This window comes from Pseudonaja textilis, chromosome 3 (genome assembly GCF_049901715.1).
Source record: "Pseudonaja textilis isolate UNSWEBS1 chromosome 3, rPseTex1.2, whole genome shotgun sequence".
NCBI lineage: Eukaryota > Metazoa > Chordata > Lepidosauria > Squamata > Elapidae > Pseudonaja > Pseudonaja textilis.
In genome coordinates this window covers 99,975,284-99,993,797 of record NC_141992.1, presented here as the reverse complement: position 1 = coordinate 99,993,797, position 18,514 = coordinate 99,975,284, and the positions used below count along the sequence as shown (strand labels likewise).

General features: G+C 49.5%; 1 protein-coding gene across 3 annotated transcripts in view; it reads right to left on the bottom strand.

The window, feature by feature from the left end:
• Positions 1-18,514, bottom strand: part of ASTN1 (astrotactin 1) — a 285,838-nt gene that overhangs the window by 165,884 nt on the left and 101,440 nt on the right. For all 3 annotated transcript variants that reach the window (XR_015743019.1, XM_087930474.1, XM_087930475.1), the window contains exon 2: positions 13,362-13,553. Coding sequence is in view for 2 of the 3 variants with exons in the window: in XM_087930474.1 (XP_087786600.1) it covers positions 13,362-13,553 (192 nt within the window). In the remaining variant the exon portion in view is untranslated. The remainder of the gene's footprint in view (positions 1-13,361; positions 13,554-18,514) is intronic.

The following is an 18,514-nucleotide window of genomic DNA, read 5'->3' as shown; positions in this document are numbered from 1 at the left end:
ATTATTACATCCCGTGGCTACAACAATAAACTTATTCACTTACATTGACTCTTATTTCACTAACTAATTAACTTAGAAGAACCACTGTGGGTGATATTACTGAAGCAATAACAAGCAAGTTTCTAATCCACAGTGAGCCAAGTATCTTACATTTCCCCACTTTTTAAAATAAAACATTTAAAAGGAAATAATAAGGAATATTACAAAAGAATGAAGAGAATATTTAAGCATGGAGTCATGGAATAAGTAAGTAAGTAAACAAGAGATCTACTAGGATATTATTTCTAGTGTATTTTAATTAATTATAAATAATTGAATATAACATATTGCTCAAGGATAAATAACAAGACCTACAGTCAATACAGTATGAATTACTAAATAAAGTGCGTTTTTCTCTCTCTCTCTCTCTCTTTCTACATATATATACACACACACACATACACGATTGAGCCAAAACCTATAATTAATTCTGACTTAAGTATCCCATAAAATTGAAATATTCAAATTTTGTACAAGACATAAATCCATATGTTGAATAGTTTCCATTTTGAACTAAAGTCTGTGTCACCTTTACAATACTATATACTTTTTACTGAAAACTTGCTTATTTCTTTCTTTGAAAGAATAATCGTACTGGAATGTTTTAAGCTTCAAATTAATTTTGTAACTTAAAAATAAATATGACATAGAGTTTAAACTGGAAACTATTCCTGAACTACAATTTAAATACAGAGTTTTGCATTATATCCAAAATCTGGGAATAATTTCACAATTAATATTGAACTCATATTGACATTATATTCATAGAAAAAAATCATTTTCTAAAAATTGTTTAAAACTGAATGCTTTGTGCTTTGGTGGCAATGTGCTTTGGTGGCAATATTTGGTGGCAATCCTATAAAACTTCAATATTTTGGAAAATGATTCATACTAAAATGAATGAATTGGATCTCACCTGTGGGAGTCACTGCCATGAGAATCACTTTTTCCCCCTCTAATGCAGGATTAATTTTTGGTAGGATGTGGAAGACAGTCTGATTAAAGGGTGAAGACTCAATAGCATAGCCTTGTTGAAGATGCCAGCCCAAAAGTTCTGAGAGAAAGCATGAGATAGGCCATCAACCTCCAACGTCCAGATCTTCCTCACACTTTGGAAGCCACCTATGATTACAATGGCCCAGTCCAGCCCACCCCAATCTATTTAATTTGCCCTGTCCCATACCTGCATAGTAAACCAATTATTTTCTAATTAAAATCAAACTTCAATTAGAAGTAATTTCAGGGCAGCATGTGTTTTGCCACCATTTTCTCTCCAAAACAGTGCCGTACTGATGGACTGAAAACAGCCATTGCTCTTTGCTTTCTCATCTTTAAGCATAACTAGTGTCACACAATGTAACACTTTCTCTGATTCCAAACCGAGGCTAGAAGATGCCCAGTATAAGGATATTCCATTCCTTATTGGTGATGTGGATTTAGTAATAGATCTAAATAGTACTAGCCCTCGATACAGAGATAAGAAGCTTTGTCATTTATCCCATTTTTCTGAGGAAAAAAAATCCAAGTGCATATCTATAAGACAGTACTATTACACAGAAAAGGGGCATTGGTCCTACCTGAACACTTCTTCTCAGGGAGCCAAAGGGAGAATCCAGGATGGGTAGTCTCTAGTCTCCTAGCTCTGCAGACTGAGTTGAAAAACTGAGGACAACCCCCTGGTAATGGTCCCTAGTTCTGAACGACTTTGAAGCGAATTCAGCTCCTCCTCCTCCTCAAACAGATAGTTCAGTTGATACTGCAAAAAAAGGGACATTTCCTCCCTATTCTGACCTGACAGAATACAGTGTGGGACTGGATTCTCCTCTCGGTTCCCCGAGAAGAAGCATTCAGGTAGGACCAATGCCTCTTCTCCAATGAGCCAAAGGGAGAATCCAGGATGGGACATACCAAAGCTGGCTGATGGCTGTCCTACGGGTGGGATCTGGATTGGTTGGAGGTCCCCACCTCTACATGCACACCCTGCAGGACTCATCTTCCAAAGAACGCCTCCGCTGAGGCAAAGGAGACAATTTTGTAAGGTCTTATATATGGGGTCACGATGACCAGGTCACAGCTCTACAAATGTCCAGAATTGATGCCTGTGTTGCCCAGGCTGCAGTGGTCGCTGCACTTCTGGTTGAGTGCGCTGTGATCCTCCTGGGTACAGGAAGGCTCTGTAACTCATAGGCCTTTGCAATGCAGGCTCTAAGCCAGCGACCTACTGTGGAAGGTGTCACCCTGCGACCCAAATTTGATGGCTGAAAGGAAACAAGCAGGGCTTCTGTCCTCCTAAGAGAAGAAGTTCTTTTAATGTAAATACAGAGGGCCCTCCTAACGTCCAAGGTGTGCCATTTTCTCTCCAGTGCATGGGTAGGCTCAGGAGAGAAATTAGGCAAAATCAACTCCTGTGAACGATGGAATAAGGAGTTCACCTTGGGCACGGTCCAACTGTAGAACCACCCTGTTTGTATGGAATACGCACAGATCCTTCCTGATGGATAAGGCCGCCAACTCCAAAATACGCCTGGCCGAGGTAATGGCCACCAAGAATGACACCTTGCATGTGAGAAGGCGAAGGCAGACTTTACACAAGCATTCAAATAGGGGAGAAGTTAGTGCCTGCAGGACCTTAGGCAAATCCCAGGTGGGGTAGTGGTGGACCACCGGTGGCCTCAAATTCGTGGCTCCCCTAAGAAAGGCTTCCACCCTAGGGTGTTGGGCCAGAGTAGTAGAGCCCTTGACTGAAATCACTGAGGACAAGGCAGCCACCTGTCTCTTCAAGGTATTGGGGGTGAGACCTCTATCCAACCCGTCCTGCAGGGACTCTAATACCTTTGCAACAGAAACAACAGTGGGTTCCAATTGGTGACTAGCACACCAACTGCAGAAAATCTTCCACGTTGCGTTATATATCTTGGTCGTGGAAGGTCTTCTGGCCGCCTGGATGGTCTGAATGACCTTTGTGGAAAACTTCTCCTGTTTCAGGATCCCTTGCTCAAGTGCTAGACGGTCAACCAAAACCAGGCTGGATCTGGGTGCTCGATAGGGCCCTGGCTGAGGGAGATCTTGTGCAGGGGAATTCTCCAGGGTCTGGCGACTGACAGGCCCACCAGGTCGGGGAACCAAGGACGCCTGGCCCAGTAAGGGGCTACCAACAGAACTTCCGCCCTTTCTATCAGTACTTTCCTGATTGCCCCCGGAATCAGTGGAAGGGGGGGGCAAGGCATACAATAGTCCCTGGGGCCACCTGCATCGGAGAACGTTGACCCCTTCTGCTCCCCAGGCAGGGAATCGAGCAAAGAACCTCGGGAGCTGCGTGTTCACTGGTGATGCAAAGAGATCTGACTGAAGCGTTCCATCATCTCCTGGAACAGACTGGGATGCAGTCGCCAATCTGACTGGTCGACCGTGGCCCTGCTCAACCAGTCTGCCTGCGCGTTGGATACTCCCAAGATATGTTCTGCTTGTAGGGACAACAGGTTTCTCTCTGCCCACCTGCACAATTGAATTGCCTCCTGCATTAGAGATCTGGAGCGTATGCCCCCCTGCCAGTTTATGTGGGCCTTGGTAGCCACATTGTCCGTGAGGAGAACATGTCTCCCCACCACCTCCTGCCTTAGATCCTTGAGTGCTAAGCGGGCAACCCTGAGCTCTAGCCAATTTATGTTGTGGGCGAGCTCCTCTCGTGACCACCTCCTCTGGGTGACCTGAACTCCTAAGTGGGGCCCCCCAACCATAAAGTCTGGCTTCGGTGGTGATGGTTATCCTCTGGGGTTCCCTGTATAAGCATCCCTGATCCATGGCTCGGGACTGCCACCAATGGAGGGAACGAAGAACTGGCAAGGGGACGCGAACCCTCCTTGGAGGTAAGGGAGCAGGAACCACTGAAGGGTTTGGGCATGGAAGCGGGCCCACGGGACAATCCCAATGCACGATATCATTTTGCTGAGAAGTTGAGACAGCAAGATGATAGGCGCCTTTCTGGAAGACAGGATCAGCGACGTGACTTCCCCGATACTGTGTCAACACTCCTGTGAGAGAAAAACTTGTCCAGCCAACGTGTCTATAATAGCCCCCAAATGCAAGAGCCAAGTTGATGGTACTAGATGACATTTGTCCAGGTTTATCGAGAACCCGTGCTCTCGAAGAATCCTGATTGTCGATATCAGATCCTCCTCCGCCTGGGGTCTGGAAGAGGATGCTATCAGGATGTCATCCAAATAGCATTGGATCCTTATGGGTAAGGCTCTGAGGTGTGCTGCTATCGCTGCCAAGAGCTTGGTAAAAGTCCGAGGGGCTGATGACAGGCCGAATGGGAGAGCCCTGTATTGAAAATGGCAGCCACCATAGCGAAGCCTTAGGAACTCGGTGGTTGGGGTATATGGGCACATGGAGGTAGGCTCCGTCAAGTCTACAGGCCAAAAAAATCTCCCTCCCACAGTCCCTCTAGAATGGAGTGGAGGGAGTGCATCTTGAACCTTTGGTAGATTAGATGTCTGTTGAGCCCTTTCAGGTAGAGGATTGCTCGCCACCCCCCACTCCCCCAAGGCCTTTGGAATCACAAACAACACTGAATAGAAACCCTGTCTCTCCTGGTCTACCGGAACCAGCCGGATGGCCCGAATGTCCAGCAGATGGCGGATCGCCAATTCCATGAGATCCATCTTTAAGGGGTCCCTGGAGACGTCCATCTACCAATTGTTTAGCCAGAGAAGCTTGCATGCTGTTATGGAAGAGGCCATGGATCTGGAAGAAAATTTGGCTGATGTGAGGGTGGCATCAGCAGTCAATTGAGCCACAGCTATAATCTTATTCAGGTCCTGATGCACCCTGAGATCCTCAGGTGGAATTCTGCCCTGTAGCTGCCTCAGCCACCGCAAAGAGGCCCGAGTAAAAAAAGATGTGTTCATCGATGCTCTGATGGCCCAGGAGTTGACTTGATGAGCTCTCTGGAGCGCCATCTCCTCCTTCCAGCCCTCTGTCTTTAAAACGTCCTCCACATCAGGTGGGATGACAGATGAGGAAGCTAGGGCTACCACTGGGCCATCTACCTTTGGCACTTCCATAATGTCCAAAAGGTCCTTGTCCACATTAAATAAAGTAGATTCAGACCCACTGGGGCATGTACATCCCAGGGGATTCCCACTGCTTTTTTATCAGATTCAGAAACATCTGGGGCACAGGTACAGCGTCCACCACAGATGCTTTCTCAGTGAACAGGAAATCTTCCTGATCCTCTCCCTCCATGGGAAGATCCTGAGTGACTGTGTCCTTTCTGAGATGAGCCGTGCTCTTGGCCTTAACCAGCAGAGTCTTGAAAAGAGCCGGCTGGAAAAGGCCCTTAAAGGAGGGGAGACCTGCTACCTCCGACTCCTCATCCGAAAAATCCCTTTCTGGAAGGAGGTCCCTCTCAGAGCCATAAATTTCTGAAGTGGAGGCCAAGCGCTCTCTGAAGTGGATTGGCTGTGTGAGGATACACCCCCAAGAGTCTGGAAAGGGGGGGGAAAGAGGGGGGAAAACACAGAAAAGAGAGACCCCCCCCGCCCCCCCCCACCCCCCCCCGCCCCCCCCCCCCCCCCCCCCCCCCCCCCCCCCCCCCCCCCCCCCCCCCCCCCCCCCCCCCCCCCCCCCCCCCCCCCCCCCCCCCCCCCCCCACCCCCCCCCCCCCCCCCCCCCCCCCCCCCCCCCCCCCCCCCCCCCCCCCCCCCCCCCCCCCCCCCCCCCCCCCCCCCCCCCCCCCCCCCCCCCCCCCCCCCCCCCCCCCCCCCCCCCCCCCCCCCCCCCCCCCCCCCCCCCCCCCCCCCCCCCCCCCCCCCCCCCCCCCCCCCCCCCCCCCCCCCCCCCCCCCCCCCCCCCCCCCCCCCCCCCCCCCCCCCCCCCCCCCCCCCCCCCCCCCCCCCCCCCCCCCCCCCCCCCCCCCCCCCCCCCCCCCCCCCCCCCCCCCCCCCCCCCCCCCCCCCCCCCCCCCCCCCCCCCCCCCCCCCCCCCCCCCCCCCCCCCCCCCCCCCCCCCCCCCCCCCCCCCCCCCCCCCCCCCCCCCCCCCCCCCCCCCCCCCCCCCCCCCCCCCCCCCCCCCCCCCCCCCCCCCCCCGCCCCCCCCCCCCCCCCCCCCCCCCCCCCCCCCCCCCCCCCCCCCCCCCCCCCCCCCCCCCCCCCCCCCCCCCCCACCCTCCCCCCCCCCCCCCCCCCCCCCCCCCCCCCCCCCCCCCCCCCCCCCCCCCCCCCCCCCCAACCCCCCCCCCCCCCCCCCCCCCCCCCCCCCCCCCCCCCCCCCCCCCCGCCCCCCCCCCCCCCCCCCCCCCCCCCCCCCCCCCCCCCCCCCCCCCCCCCCCCCCCCCCCCCCCCCCCCCCCCCCCCCCCCCCCCCCCCCCCCCCCCCCCCCCCCCCCCCCCCCCCCCCCCCCCCCCCCCCCCCCCCCCCCCCCCCCCCCCCCCCCCCCCCCCCCCCCCCCCCCCCCCCCCCCCCCCCCCCCCCCCCCCCCCCCCCCCCCCCCCCCCCCCCCCCCCCCCCCCCCCCCCCCCCCCCCCCCCCCCCCCCCCCCCCCCCCCCCCCCCCCCCCCCCCCCCCCCCCCCCCCCCCCCCCCCCCCCCCCCCCCCCCCCCCCCCCCCCCCCCCCCCCCCCCCCCCCCCCCCCCCCCCCCCCCCCCCCCCCCCCCCCCCCCCCCCCCCCCCCCCCCCCCCCCCCCCCCCCCCCCCCCCAAAAAACCCCCCCCCCCCCCCCCCCCCCCCCCCCCCCCCCCCCCCCCCCCCCCACCCCCCCCCCCCCCCCCCCCCCCCCCCCCCCCCCCCCCCCCCCCCCCCCCCCCCCCCCCCCCCCCCCCCCCCCCCCCCCCCCCCCCCCCCCCCCCCCCCCCCCCCCCCCCCCCCCCCCCCCCCCCCCCCCCCCCCCCCCCCCCCCCCCCCCCCCCCCCCCCCCCCCCCCCCCCCCCCCCCCCCCCCCCCCCCCCCCCCCCCCCCCCCCCCCCCCCCCCCCCCCCCCCCCCCCCCCCCCCCCCCCCCCCCCCCCCCCCCCCCCCCCCCCCCCCCCCCCCCCCCCCCCCCCCCCCCCCCCCCCCCCCCCCCCCCCCCCCCCCCCCCCCCCCCCCCCCCCCCCCCCCCCCCCCCCCCCCCCCCCCCCCCCCCCCCCCCCCCCCCCCCCCCCCCCCCCCCCCCCCCCCCCCCCCCCCCCCCCCCCCCCCCCCCCCCCCCCCCCCCCCCCCCCCCCCCCCCCCCCCCCCCCCCCCCCCCCCCCCCCCCCCCCCCCCCCCCCCCCCCCCCCCCCCCCCCCCCCCCCCCCCCCCCCCCCCCCCCCCCCCCCCCCCCCCCCCCCCCCCCCCCCCCCCCCCCCCCCCCCCCCCCCCCCCCCCCCCCCCCCCCCCCCCCCCCCCCCCCCCCCCCCCCCCCCCCCCCCCCCCCCCCCCCCCCCCCCCCCCCCCCCCCCCCCCCCCCCCCCCCCCCCCCCCCCCCCCCCCCCCCCCCCCCCCCCCCCCCCCCCCCCCCCCCCCCCCCCCCCCCCCCCCCCCCCCCCCCCCCCCCCCCCCCCCCCCCCCCCCCCCCCCCCCCCCCCCCCCCCCCCCCCCCCCCCCCCCCCCCCCCCCCCCCCCCCCCCCCCCCCCCCCCCCCCCCCCCCCCCCCCCCCCCCCCCCCCCCCCCCCCCCCCCCCCCCCCCCCCCCCCCCCCCCCCCCCCCCCCCCCCCCCCCCCCCCCCCCCCCCCCCCCCCCCCCCCCCCCCCCCCCCCCCCCCCCCCCCCCCCCCCCCCCCCCCCCCCCCCCCCCCCCCCCCCCCCCCCCCCCCCCCCCCCCCCCCCCCCCCCCCCCCCCCCCCCCCCCCCCCCCCCCCCCCCCCCCCCCCCCCCCCCCCCCCCCCCCCCCCCCCCCCCCCCCCCCCCCCCCCCCCCCCCCCCCCCCCCCCCCCCCCCCCCCCCCCCCCCCCCCCCCCCCCCCCCCCCCCCCCCCCCCCCCCCCCCCCCCCCCCCCCCCCCCCCCCCCCCCCCCCCCCCCCCCCCCCCCCCCCCCCCCCCCCCCCCCCCCCCCCCCCCCCCCCCCCCCCCCCCCCCCCCCCCCCCCCCCCCCCCCCCCCCCCCCCCCCCCCCCCCCCCCCCCCCCCCCCCCCCCCCCCCCCCCCCCCCCCCCCCCCCCCCCCCCCCCCCCCCCCCCCCCCCCCCCCCCCCCCCCCCCCCCCCCCCCCCCCCCCCCCCCCCCCCCCCCCCCCCCCCCCCCCCCCCCCCCCCCCCCCCCCCCCCCCCCCCCCCCCCCCCCCCCCCCCCCCCCCCCCCCCCCCCCCCCCCCCCCCCCCCCCCCCCCCCCCCCCCCCCCCCCCCCCCCCCCCCCCCCCCCCCCCCCCCCCCCCCCCCCCCCCCCCCCCCTCTGCAGAAGCCTGCCCCTGCAGGACTCCTCTGTTAGTGTCCAAATAAGGCAGCTGGTGCAGCTGGTTGACCTCTGCCTGCAATTCCTGTCTTATTGTTTGGGAGATCCAGGCTCTCATGAAGGATGGCATTTCTTGCATCTAGGTCTCCTCAGGCTGTAAGCCAGCTGCTGTAGGTGTAAAGGTGTCTGCAGACACAGGTCTGGCTCCATTGGAGACTTGGTCTGTAGGTGCCACCATCAAGATCCCCTGAGGCAGCTCAGAAAAATTGTCAGAGGTCTCAGTGCTGATTTGGAGGTTTCCCTGAAAATCCTGAGTACTTGAGCCCCCAGGAGACCAGGAAGTCATATACTGCCTATCTGCTAGTTGGTCTGGCTGCCTGTCATCTTGAGGAGACAAAGTTTGAGAGGTGGCTCTGTTTTCAGCCATCCTCGAATCTCTCACTGCCCTGTCAAACTGTTTATCCATGACTTTTTGTCTACGCCTGGCCTCTTTGGGGCTAGAGCCCTGGCTCCAATCCTAGCTGCTGCCTCCAGACCAGCAGACCTGGACTTAAGAGATCCCTTTACAGCCTTCTCTCTACCCTGCTGAGGAACTGACAATTCTTGATCAGCTCCCATGGCGGCCATCTTTGAGCCTGCCAAAAATAATTGTCACTTTACAGGGGTAGAGAAAGGGGGGGGGAGTAAAAAAACAAAAAAAACCAAAAAATATTCAGCCTAAGCTGTCAGCTATAGCCACGGTAGCTGTCCACCACTTCAGGAGGCTAGTGCGACCCAAAGTGTTAAGTTCAGCCCAGCTCCACAATTCAAAGGCCAAGTCAGGGAAAAAAAGTTGAAAAAATGGCTGACTCTTTGAATTGCAGCAAGCCCTGACAGGTCAGAGGCTTGCGAGCCTGGCGCTGGCTTCACCGCAATTATCAGGCAGACTCAAGAGTCTCGCAGCAGCCACGGTGCTCTTGGGACTGGATGGAGGGGTCAGGATTTAATCCCGATGGCCAGAAGCCCCACGTCCAAGGGACAATCCTGGAGACGAACTGCAAGACTGTCCCCAAACGAAATAAATGGCCGCCGCCACCGAAAAGGGACAGAAGCACTTAGCCGTAGCTGAAGCTCGTCCCAGGCAAGGGAAAGTGGATTGGAAGAAGGCAAGTTAAATAAGATGCTGACTCCCGTCACCTCCACTCAAGTTTTGGCAAAAAAATAGAAAAAAACCAGTCCACCAGCAAGGAAAGTAAAAAAAAAATTAAAATAACAATAAAAAAAACGCGAAGCGGAAAAAAGGTGCGAAAAAAACATGAAAGTGCTAAGCTGGCTAGCTGTCAAACCTGTTCTAAGCCTCTCTGCGAAAAAAAACTTAATCCAGGGGGTGAATATTTTTCTACAATCCTAACTATTCAGAGCCCTTAAAGGGTGGTCTGAACATGTTGAGACCGAGTGAACTGGGGACCGTTACCACGGGGTGTGTCCTCAGTTTTTCAACTCGGTCTGCAGAGCTAGGAGACTAGAGACTACCCATCCTGGATTCTCCCTTCGGCTCAGTGGAGAACAGAAAGAGAAAGTGGGAAAATAAATTTACTTCTGTGCATAGACATTATGAGGTACAACTCAGCACTGGATTGCAAGATGGTCTCATCCTTTATTTTAAGAAAGTCTTGGGCACATACTTAAGGACTCTTTCAGACAGTTAGCAGGCAGCATTGTTGGGTAAAAAAAAGGCTCTAAATGCTGCTTTGCAGTTTTGTTTTTGCCATTATTTTTCTTGTCCAGTACTAATCAAAAGCAAAGCATGACAGAAGAAAGCCGGCAGCAATCTAAGAGAGATACTGACGTTCTCATTAAAGCAGGCTTCATTAACTAGCCTCGTCGATATCAGGGCTGTCTGATGCCATGTTGACTCCTGCTAATTATCCTTTGCTTGCAAAAGAAATGGTAGGAGACTTCATCCTCACTTAAGAAGGAAAGCTCTAGCTCCTCAACACTAATCTTGTTTCTTTTTTCTCAACAGCATGTCAAACAATGGGTTGAAAAAAAGAGATTTTATGACACCTCTGGTACATGTTTTTTTTTAATCCAGAGATTCAGAACTGCAGAAACACATATACGTTTACAACTTCAATTGTTCACTTGAGCAAAAAGCTTCACTCGTGTACTGTACACATCCTACATAATTCAAAGTCAGGTTTGCCAAGCTAGGCTTGAGTTTTGAAAGAACTGGAGCAAAACACCCACCACATATGGTACCTTATTCTATTTGATGACTATGAAGGACTATAGCTACCATACAGTCTGTATCTTCCCAAAAGGAAGACTTCACCGGTCTATCAAACCTCGGTCAATCCTAATCTATCATGGCATTTTTTTCATACCTCCTGGTATTTTTCCAATTGAATAGTATTGACACATCCAATATATATAGGAATTACAACATGTTTTGGGAACCATTTTTTTTGTTGAGACTACTGTCTTCAAACTCTTCATTCTGGTAGTAGTTTTACACATGCTGTACAAAATGAAATCTTTCTGAGCAAATTTTTCTTTTTGACCTGCTTTGAATGCATCATTCATGCATGCTAATTTACACAAATTTATGATGTAAAATTGTATGTCATCCTGTCATAGTACAATATAATGCCTGGCATTCTATGGCAGTGTCAAGCCTGACAAATTTGTACACAGCCCATTTATTTCTTCTTTAACATATTATAACATAGCTACTGATTTATTTCTCCAACCATCTCTCCTCCCTTCCCTCTTTCAAAGTTTTTGGGTAGAAATCAGTCAAAGGGACCACATAGTTGTTCATAATCCCATTTGTTATACTCTGTAGACTCAGAAACTCCATGCCCATTTGAGTGAGAGATAAAAATTTGCTGCATGGATAAATGCATTGGAAAGATAAACATAACATTAATATTATTTTTTTAAAATAGAAAAAGGTGTGAGCTACATGGAGAATGAGTTGTTTTAATGATATGCCACACTACCCATAAAGAACGGAAACAAGTTTGGAAATTAATTCAAACAATTCAGAAAGACCCCGTGATATATTAGTCAACTAACACGTCAATAAGGAAGACAGGAAAAATGCAAAGGAATACATGTACAGAGTAAGAAATTCTGCAATTACATTTCTTACTAAAGCTCTAAAACTGACTTTCTTTTTAACCTTGCAAGCATTCTGTCTTCTAGAATCTAGAACAATATTCTGTTCACAAGCTGGAAGTAGCCTAACTCCTGTTAATAGTGAGGAAGAAATTTTTTAAAAATAAATATTGTATTTGCCAAAAGATTTGACGCCAAAGTGGTCAACAGGTAAGCAGTCTTTTTCATTCTCCTGTCTGAGCGACTGGTCTCTTTCCTCTCTCTCTGCTGGTTATTTGGATTAAACAATCTATTGCAAAAGATATTCATAGTGATAGCGTAACAACAGTCTGCAGGCACAATAGTGGACTGGCTAGTATCCAATCAATTCTATACAAGAAGTACAAGGTGTACTTTCCTTCTTGAAATAAGAGAAACAAAAATAGTGTGGGTGGGATGGACGCCCTGACAAATACGCTTCAGTTATTGTGCACTTTGTACAAAAGTAATCAATCTTCACTTCCTATAAAACCTGAAACCTGATGTCAACTCATAAAATATGTCTATGGTCTTTTTAGAGTTGCCAACAGAAACGGAGAGGGAAGCAGTGGACAACTTGCATTCCATAAATGTTTTCAAAGATAGTTTCTAGGTGACCGAAGTTTCTGCCCTGCAAAATCCTAACCGGAGAGCATGTTTGATGACTCTTTGCTATGAATGTGTCCCATTGGAGAATATGAATTATGATACAGCTAGTGGGTGGGGAAAAACCAGGCTCAAGGGTGACAATGAATAATGTGTCTCAGAGTGGGCTACACCCAGGCAGCACCGGCATGTTTATTTCTAATAAATCTTCTTTAAGTTTTGAAAATCCAGCTAGAGATTCATGATTTAAATGGGGGTAACTACTGGAGCCCTGCCACCTGAACCTATCAATGGCCAAAATAATTTCTCCTGTGCAAAATTAGAATCAAGAAATATTTCTTGATTCAGTATTTCACGCTTTGCCTCTGACCCTGTTTCCCCCTCCCCACAATATGTGTCATTAGTCATATTCCCCAACAAAGTGATTTTGCGGTTGTAAAAGTCACCCGCTCCAGCCACTGTGGGTTTCTGTGGAAACGACCTTGGCGTATCAGTTGGAATGTGCCTTGTTTTGACTGAGATACCAGCTCCTTGCTGCAGCTGTGAAGTTCGCTTTCCAACCCCCCTTGCCTATGGCAACTTGAGAGCAGTTCAGGGATGCTTTGCGAGTTGACAATCATCTTTTAAAGGTAATGAGCTACAAGCACTGAAGTTATATTCTGTCCATGCTAGGGGATAAGCTACATTTGACATTGTCTGTTCTGGGTCATGAAGAACAAGAACTTAATTTAGTACAAACTTTTCACATATCAATACTTCTGTAAACCAAGACAACAAATCAATTTACCACCATAAAAAGATATATGACATAACAAATGGCCTTCTTCTCTGGCACCTAGTATAGCAAATACAGTATATACCATATTTAGTCTGTTACAAGACAATGTTCCAAATCAGCCAAACGTGTAAAACAGCTGAAGGGTAGGTAGTAATGGATTAAAATACTTATTGCAAAATTATGTTTCACTTCAAATTCCACAGATGTCTTTCTTTCAAAGCAGTCTTCAACTTTGCTTCCAATTTCATTTTAGGTGATAAACTACCCTAATGAACTATATTTTAGGGCTGTAAGCTATTATCTTTACTATTTTCAAAATCATGTAAAATAGCTCAGATGGTTTTCCTGAGAAAAAGTTTCCATATTTTTAAAGGTAAATGATCAGCTACTTTGTTACACAATAACATTCTTACCTGGATTACTGGGTAAAAGGTGACAGCATTTTATTTAGACTTAAGGGCAGAATGGATACTCGCCATTACTGAGATGTGAAGGATCCGTAGCTCTTCTTCTGCTGATTCACTCTGGGGTTCTTCTGTGGGCTCTAAACCAGGGGAGACGGGTGTGCCATCTTGATGGTGGATGTGGAAGAGCAAGGTGCCATTTTCCAGCCACTGCTGTCTCCAGCGCACCAATGGGATATCTTCTGTATTGCCTGAAATCTCTGTGGATAAGAGGGGACAATAAATGCAAATTAGCATAAAGAGTCTCTCACTAACCCAAGCCAACACAGTTATTAGTCAGAAACAGTGTACTAGAATTTTAGAATGTACCAAGATAGTTTCTTTAAAAAACCAGAACATTATGTGCCAACTAGTATTCTTGCATTGATGCCTCCAGAGCCCTCTTCTCTAACTTTACCACTTCCATTTGGCAAACAAAGGACCAGCAGCTGGTAAGATATATGGAAGCAAAAATAAAAATAGAGACATTCAGATGAGTGGAATATACTATCTTTTCTTTTAAAAAATGTCCCCCCAAAATCCTGATCTCCAAAAAGCAAAAGGAGGAACAAACTTTTCCGTGCATCCTCCAGCGATGCCGTCCCGTCCCATCACTGCAACATCTCAACGTGCAAACATTTTTTAATGTTTAGAATGTTAAGTAAGGCATCATATAAATTTAATTAATAAAATAAACTTTATGGTCTTTGGAAGATTAATTAAAGCAGAATTGTGATCCCGCCCACAGAACAGTTATACAATCTTGATTTAAAGGAATGGATATACTGTAGCTGACTCCAGCTCTGAAGTTTAAAGAGGAAACCAGAGATACAAAATAATAGATATATATGGGAAATCAAGTCTAATCTATACCCTATTTCAGGGTACAGACAAATGGTTGCCCAGTCTCTTTTTGAAAGCCTCCAGTGATGGAGCACCCACAACTTCTGAAGGCAAGCTATTCCATTCGTTGATTGCTCTCACTGTTGGAAAATTTCTCCTTAGTTCTAGGTTATTTCTCTCCTTAATTAGTTTCCAACTATTGTTTCTTGTCTTGCCTTTTGGTGCTTTGGAAAATAGTTTGACCCTCTTATCTTTGTAGGAGCCCCTCAGATATTGGAACATTGTTACCATGTCTCTCCCAACTCCTTCTTTTCATTAGACTAGGCATACCCAATTCCTGCAACTGTTCTTCGTATGTTTTAGCTTCCAGTTCTCTAATCATATTTGTTGCTCTTCTCTGCACTCTTTCCAGAGTCTCAACATCTTTTTTGTATTGTGGTGGCCAGAACTGGATGCGGTATTCCAAGTGTGGCCTTTCTTTCTTTCTTTTTTTATAAATTTTATTGGTTTTTAAAAACAAACATAAACAAAAAAAAAACATAAAAACATCAAGCTATCTTCCATAGGTGTACATACAGTGTGCCGGTTGGTTTACAAATTGTTTTGTGCTTCCATTTCATAGTCTTCAATTACAATTACATTGCATATACTCTCATATTTTCAATCAAAAATTAAATACCTTAGTATTATTAATCGATCATTTGACTATACTTTTATTCATTTGTGTTTTACAGGATAGTCATAATTTACTTAGTTTATTTTATAACAGTTCATATTATCATCCCAAATCTATCCTAAAATCATTTTGTAGATATAATAAGAAAAAAGTACATCTTTACATCTTTATTATTTTCTAAAAGTCTACATATTTCATTACTGTATTTTATTGTCTAACCATTGATAGAAAAAATCCCAAATTTTATAAAATTGTTTATCCTCTTGTTCTCTAATTTCAAATGTCAATCTACTCATTTCAGCACATTCCAATATTTTCTTAATGATTTCCTCCTGCAATGGTATTTTCTCATTTTTCCAGTTTTTAGCAAATACAATCCTAGCCGCTATTAATACATTTACAATCACTTATTTCAAGTCTTTACTATATATTTCAGGTAAAATTCCCAATAAAAATATCTCTGGTTTCAAGTCTATATGTTTTTTTGTCATTTTTTCCAACCACATGTGGATTTTAGTCCAGTATTTTTTAGCATCCGCACAAGTCCACCACATACGGTAATATGAGCCTGGTGTCTGATGACACCAACATTTTTCAGATTTATTCTTGAACATTCTTGCTATTCTTGTCGGGGGGAAATGCCACCTGTAAAACATCTTATACAAATTTTCTTTATATGCTGTTGACATTGTCATTTTATAATTTTGAGACCACAATTTTTGCCATTTCTCTAAATCAATCCCATATCCAAAATTCTTCCCCCAAGCAATCATAGTTTCTTTAACTTGTTCTTCTAGTTTAATTTCTAATATCCATACAATTTTTTAATCACCTTTTCATCAGTACCTGTCAAAATCTTATCTAAGTCAGTCAGTTTATCATAGAAACCTTCTGTTTTAGAATCTTTATCATACCTTGAATGTATTTGCACATATGAAAACCAATTCATCTTTAGACCTTGTTCCTCTAGTTTTTGCATAGATTTAAGTTCACCCTTTTCATTCAATATTTCACCATATCTGTTTGTTCCTTTTTGTATATTATAGGATAAGAAAATGCTTCAATAGTCGATAACCAGACTGGAATTTTCAAATAACATAGTCTTTTAATCTTCTCCCAGTTTAACCACAGAGACTCCCGTATATAATGTCTTCTAAAATACCCCTGTGTTTTAGTTCTTTTATACCATAAAAAGGCATGCCACCCCAACAACCAATCATGTCCTTCTAATGTCAACAATCTAGTATTTCTTCGTGTTATCCACTCCTTAACGGATTTGTAGCTTTGTAGTACAACTCCCAATTAGGCAAACCAAATCCTCCTCTAATTCTAGCATCTTGCAAAAGTTTTAACTTTATTCTCGCTTTCTTACCTTGCCATATATATTTCAACACAATTTTATTTAAATCTTCAAAGTAGTCTTTTCCAAGCCTAATTGGAATTGTTTGAAACAAATATAAGATTCTGGGTAATATATTCATCTTGATTGTTGAAATTCTCCCTATTAGTGACAGTTGTAAATTTTCCCAATTTCGCCAAATCTAACGCTATCTGCTGTTTAAGTTTGATATAACTATTCTCTTTTAACGTACTACATCTTGCTGTCAAATATATCCCCAAGTACTTAATCTTATTCGTGACCTGAATTTTCAATAGGTCTGCCAGTTCTTCTTTTTGTCTTAATAGCATATTCTTTGTCAAGATCTTTGTCTTATCTTTATTTATTTTCAAACCAGCCACTTTTCCATATGTCTCTATCTTTTCTATCAATTTTGATGCTGTTTCTAAAGGGTCTTCTAAGATGAAAACCAGATCATCTGCAAATGCTTGCAGCTTAAATTCTTCCTTTTTGATTTTCATTCCTTTTATATTCTTTTCATCTCTAATATTTCTGTTTAGCACTTCCAAAGTTAACACAAACAACAAAGGTGATAGTGGGCACCCTTGTATTGTTCCTTTTCTTATAGTGATAGAGTCTGTCAGTTCTCCCTCTATCATTACCTTTGCTGTTTGCTTATAGTATATAGCTTCTATTGCTTGAATAAATTTTCTAGCAAAAACCATCTGTTCCAACAGTAATAACATGAATCGCCAATTCACATTATCAAATGCCTTCTGTGCATCTAGAAATATCAGAGCCATTTGTTTTTCAGGATGTGACTCATAGTATTCCAAGGTGTCCAAAATTACTCTCATATTGTCTTTGTCTCTTTGGCAGAAATCCATTTTGATCAGGATGAATAAAATTATTTAAATATTTTTTAAGTCTTTCTGCCAATATTGAAGCAAAGATTTTATAATCTGCATTTAGTAGAGAAATGGGTCCAAGTGTGGTCTTTCTAAGGCTTTGTAAAATGGTACTAGAAATTTACATGATGTTCACACATTCACTCATTCATTCCAACTTGTCTGCTACTTTGTTAAGCTTTTTCCTCTTCCGGTTTTTGCCCATGAGCTGCTAACAAAAGATCAGATTTGTTGCCAGTGTGCCAATTCAGTGATGGGGATCAGTCAATCTTTTTGATCTTTTCAACTACATTTGGCAGGTTGGTGCATGTGCTGCTTCATTCGTCTCTTCCAACTGTTTTAAAAGGTCTTAACTTGACCCCCTAGGTATAAAATCCTTCATTCTCATTTTGTATTGATAATTACAGCTAGTAATTTCAGCTAATGCTCCAGTTGCTTATTGTTACTATTATTTATCTAAGCCCCAGATCATTAACTAAGACTTTAAAAAAACCTACAAGATTTATATGGACTTTCTACAGCAAGAAGAAAAGACAACTGATGATTTATGGATTAGGGGATTAGAAAGGGTTAAAGAGGCAGAGTAAGGAGTAAGATGGCCATTATTTGACTGAACAAAGGGCAGAAGTCAAAATCCTGTTTCTTTTTTACTAACTATTTTTTCTTTTTTTTCTTTTCTTTGTTATCTGGACTTTTATGATATTTTAAAATTCATATGTATAACTATAATCTATATCTATATCACATTTCTGGTAAGGAAAGACTCCTTACAACTTCTCGGAATTCTGTTGTCAGTGTTGCAGTTTCAATAGCTCCCCAATCTTCTTTCCACATTTATTCTGTGCCATTATTATTAAAGCAGTGTTTGAAGGATTAGATAACAAATCGTAAGCACATCCATGATTTTTAAAAGGAAATGTAAACTCTGCATAGACACAGCTAAGAAAGCCAGCGTGTTTACATATGTTCTTATACCCAGGGAACATTAAATTTTGTCTAGTATAGAAGCTGAAAAGCCAATTCATGGAGGCACTAATTTAATAAATCAACTACGTGTCCAGAATATTAACTGTTCTTATAAGGCTAACTCCAGGCTAAAAATGTACAGGGAGTTACTGGATGTTTAAAATAATTGTTTAAAGCCATTGGGTATGATCTTATCTTCATAAAAAAATCCTTTGGGTCCTATTATATAATTTTATCCTACTTTCTGTTATCAATTGCCCCTATGTAGTTATAGTGTCATTTATTTCAGCATTTAATGACTCAGAATAGCCACTAAATTTGATCTCATCTCATCTCCAGCTTTGGCCACTTCTAGAAAAAATAAAATCATTCAGAAGAATTAACTACAAAAGGGGATGATGGGTAGAACTCCATAAGATAGAGGAGATCCCTCTATGCAAATAAACAATT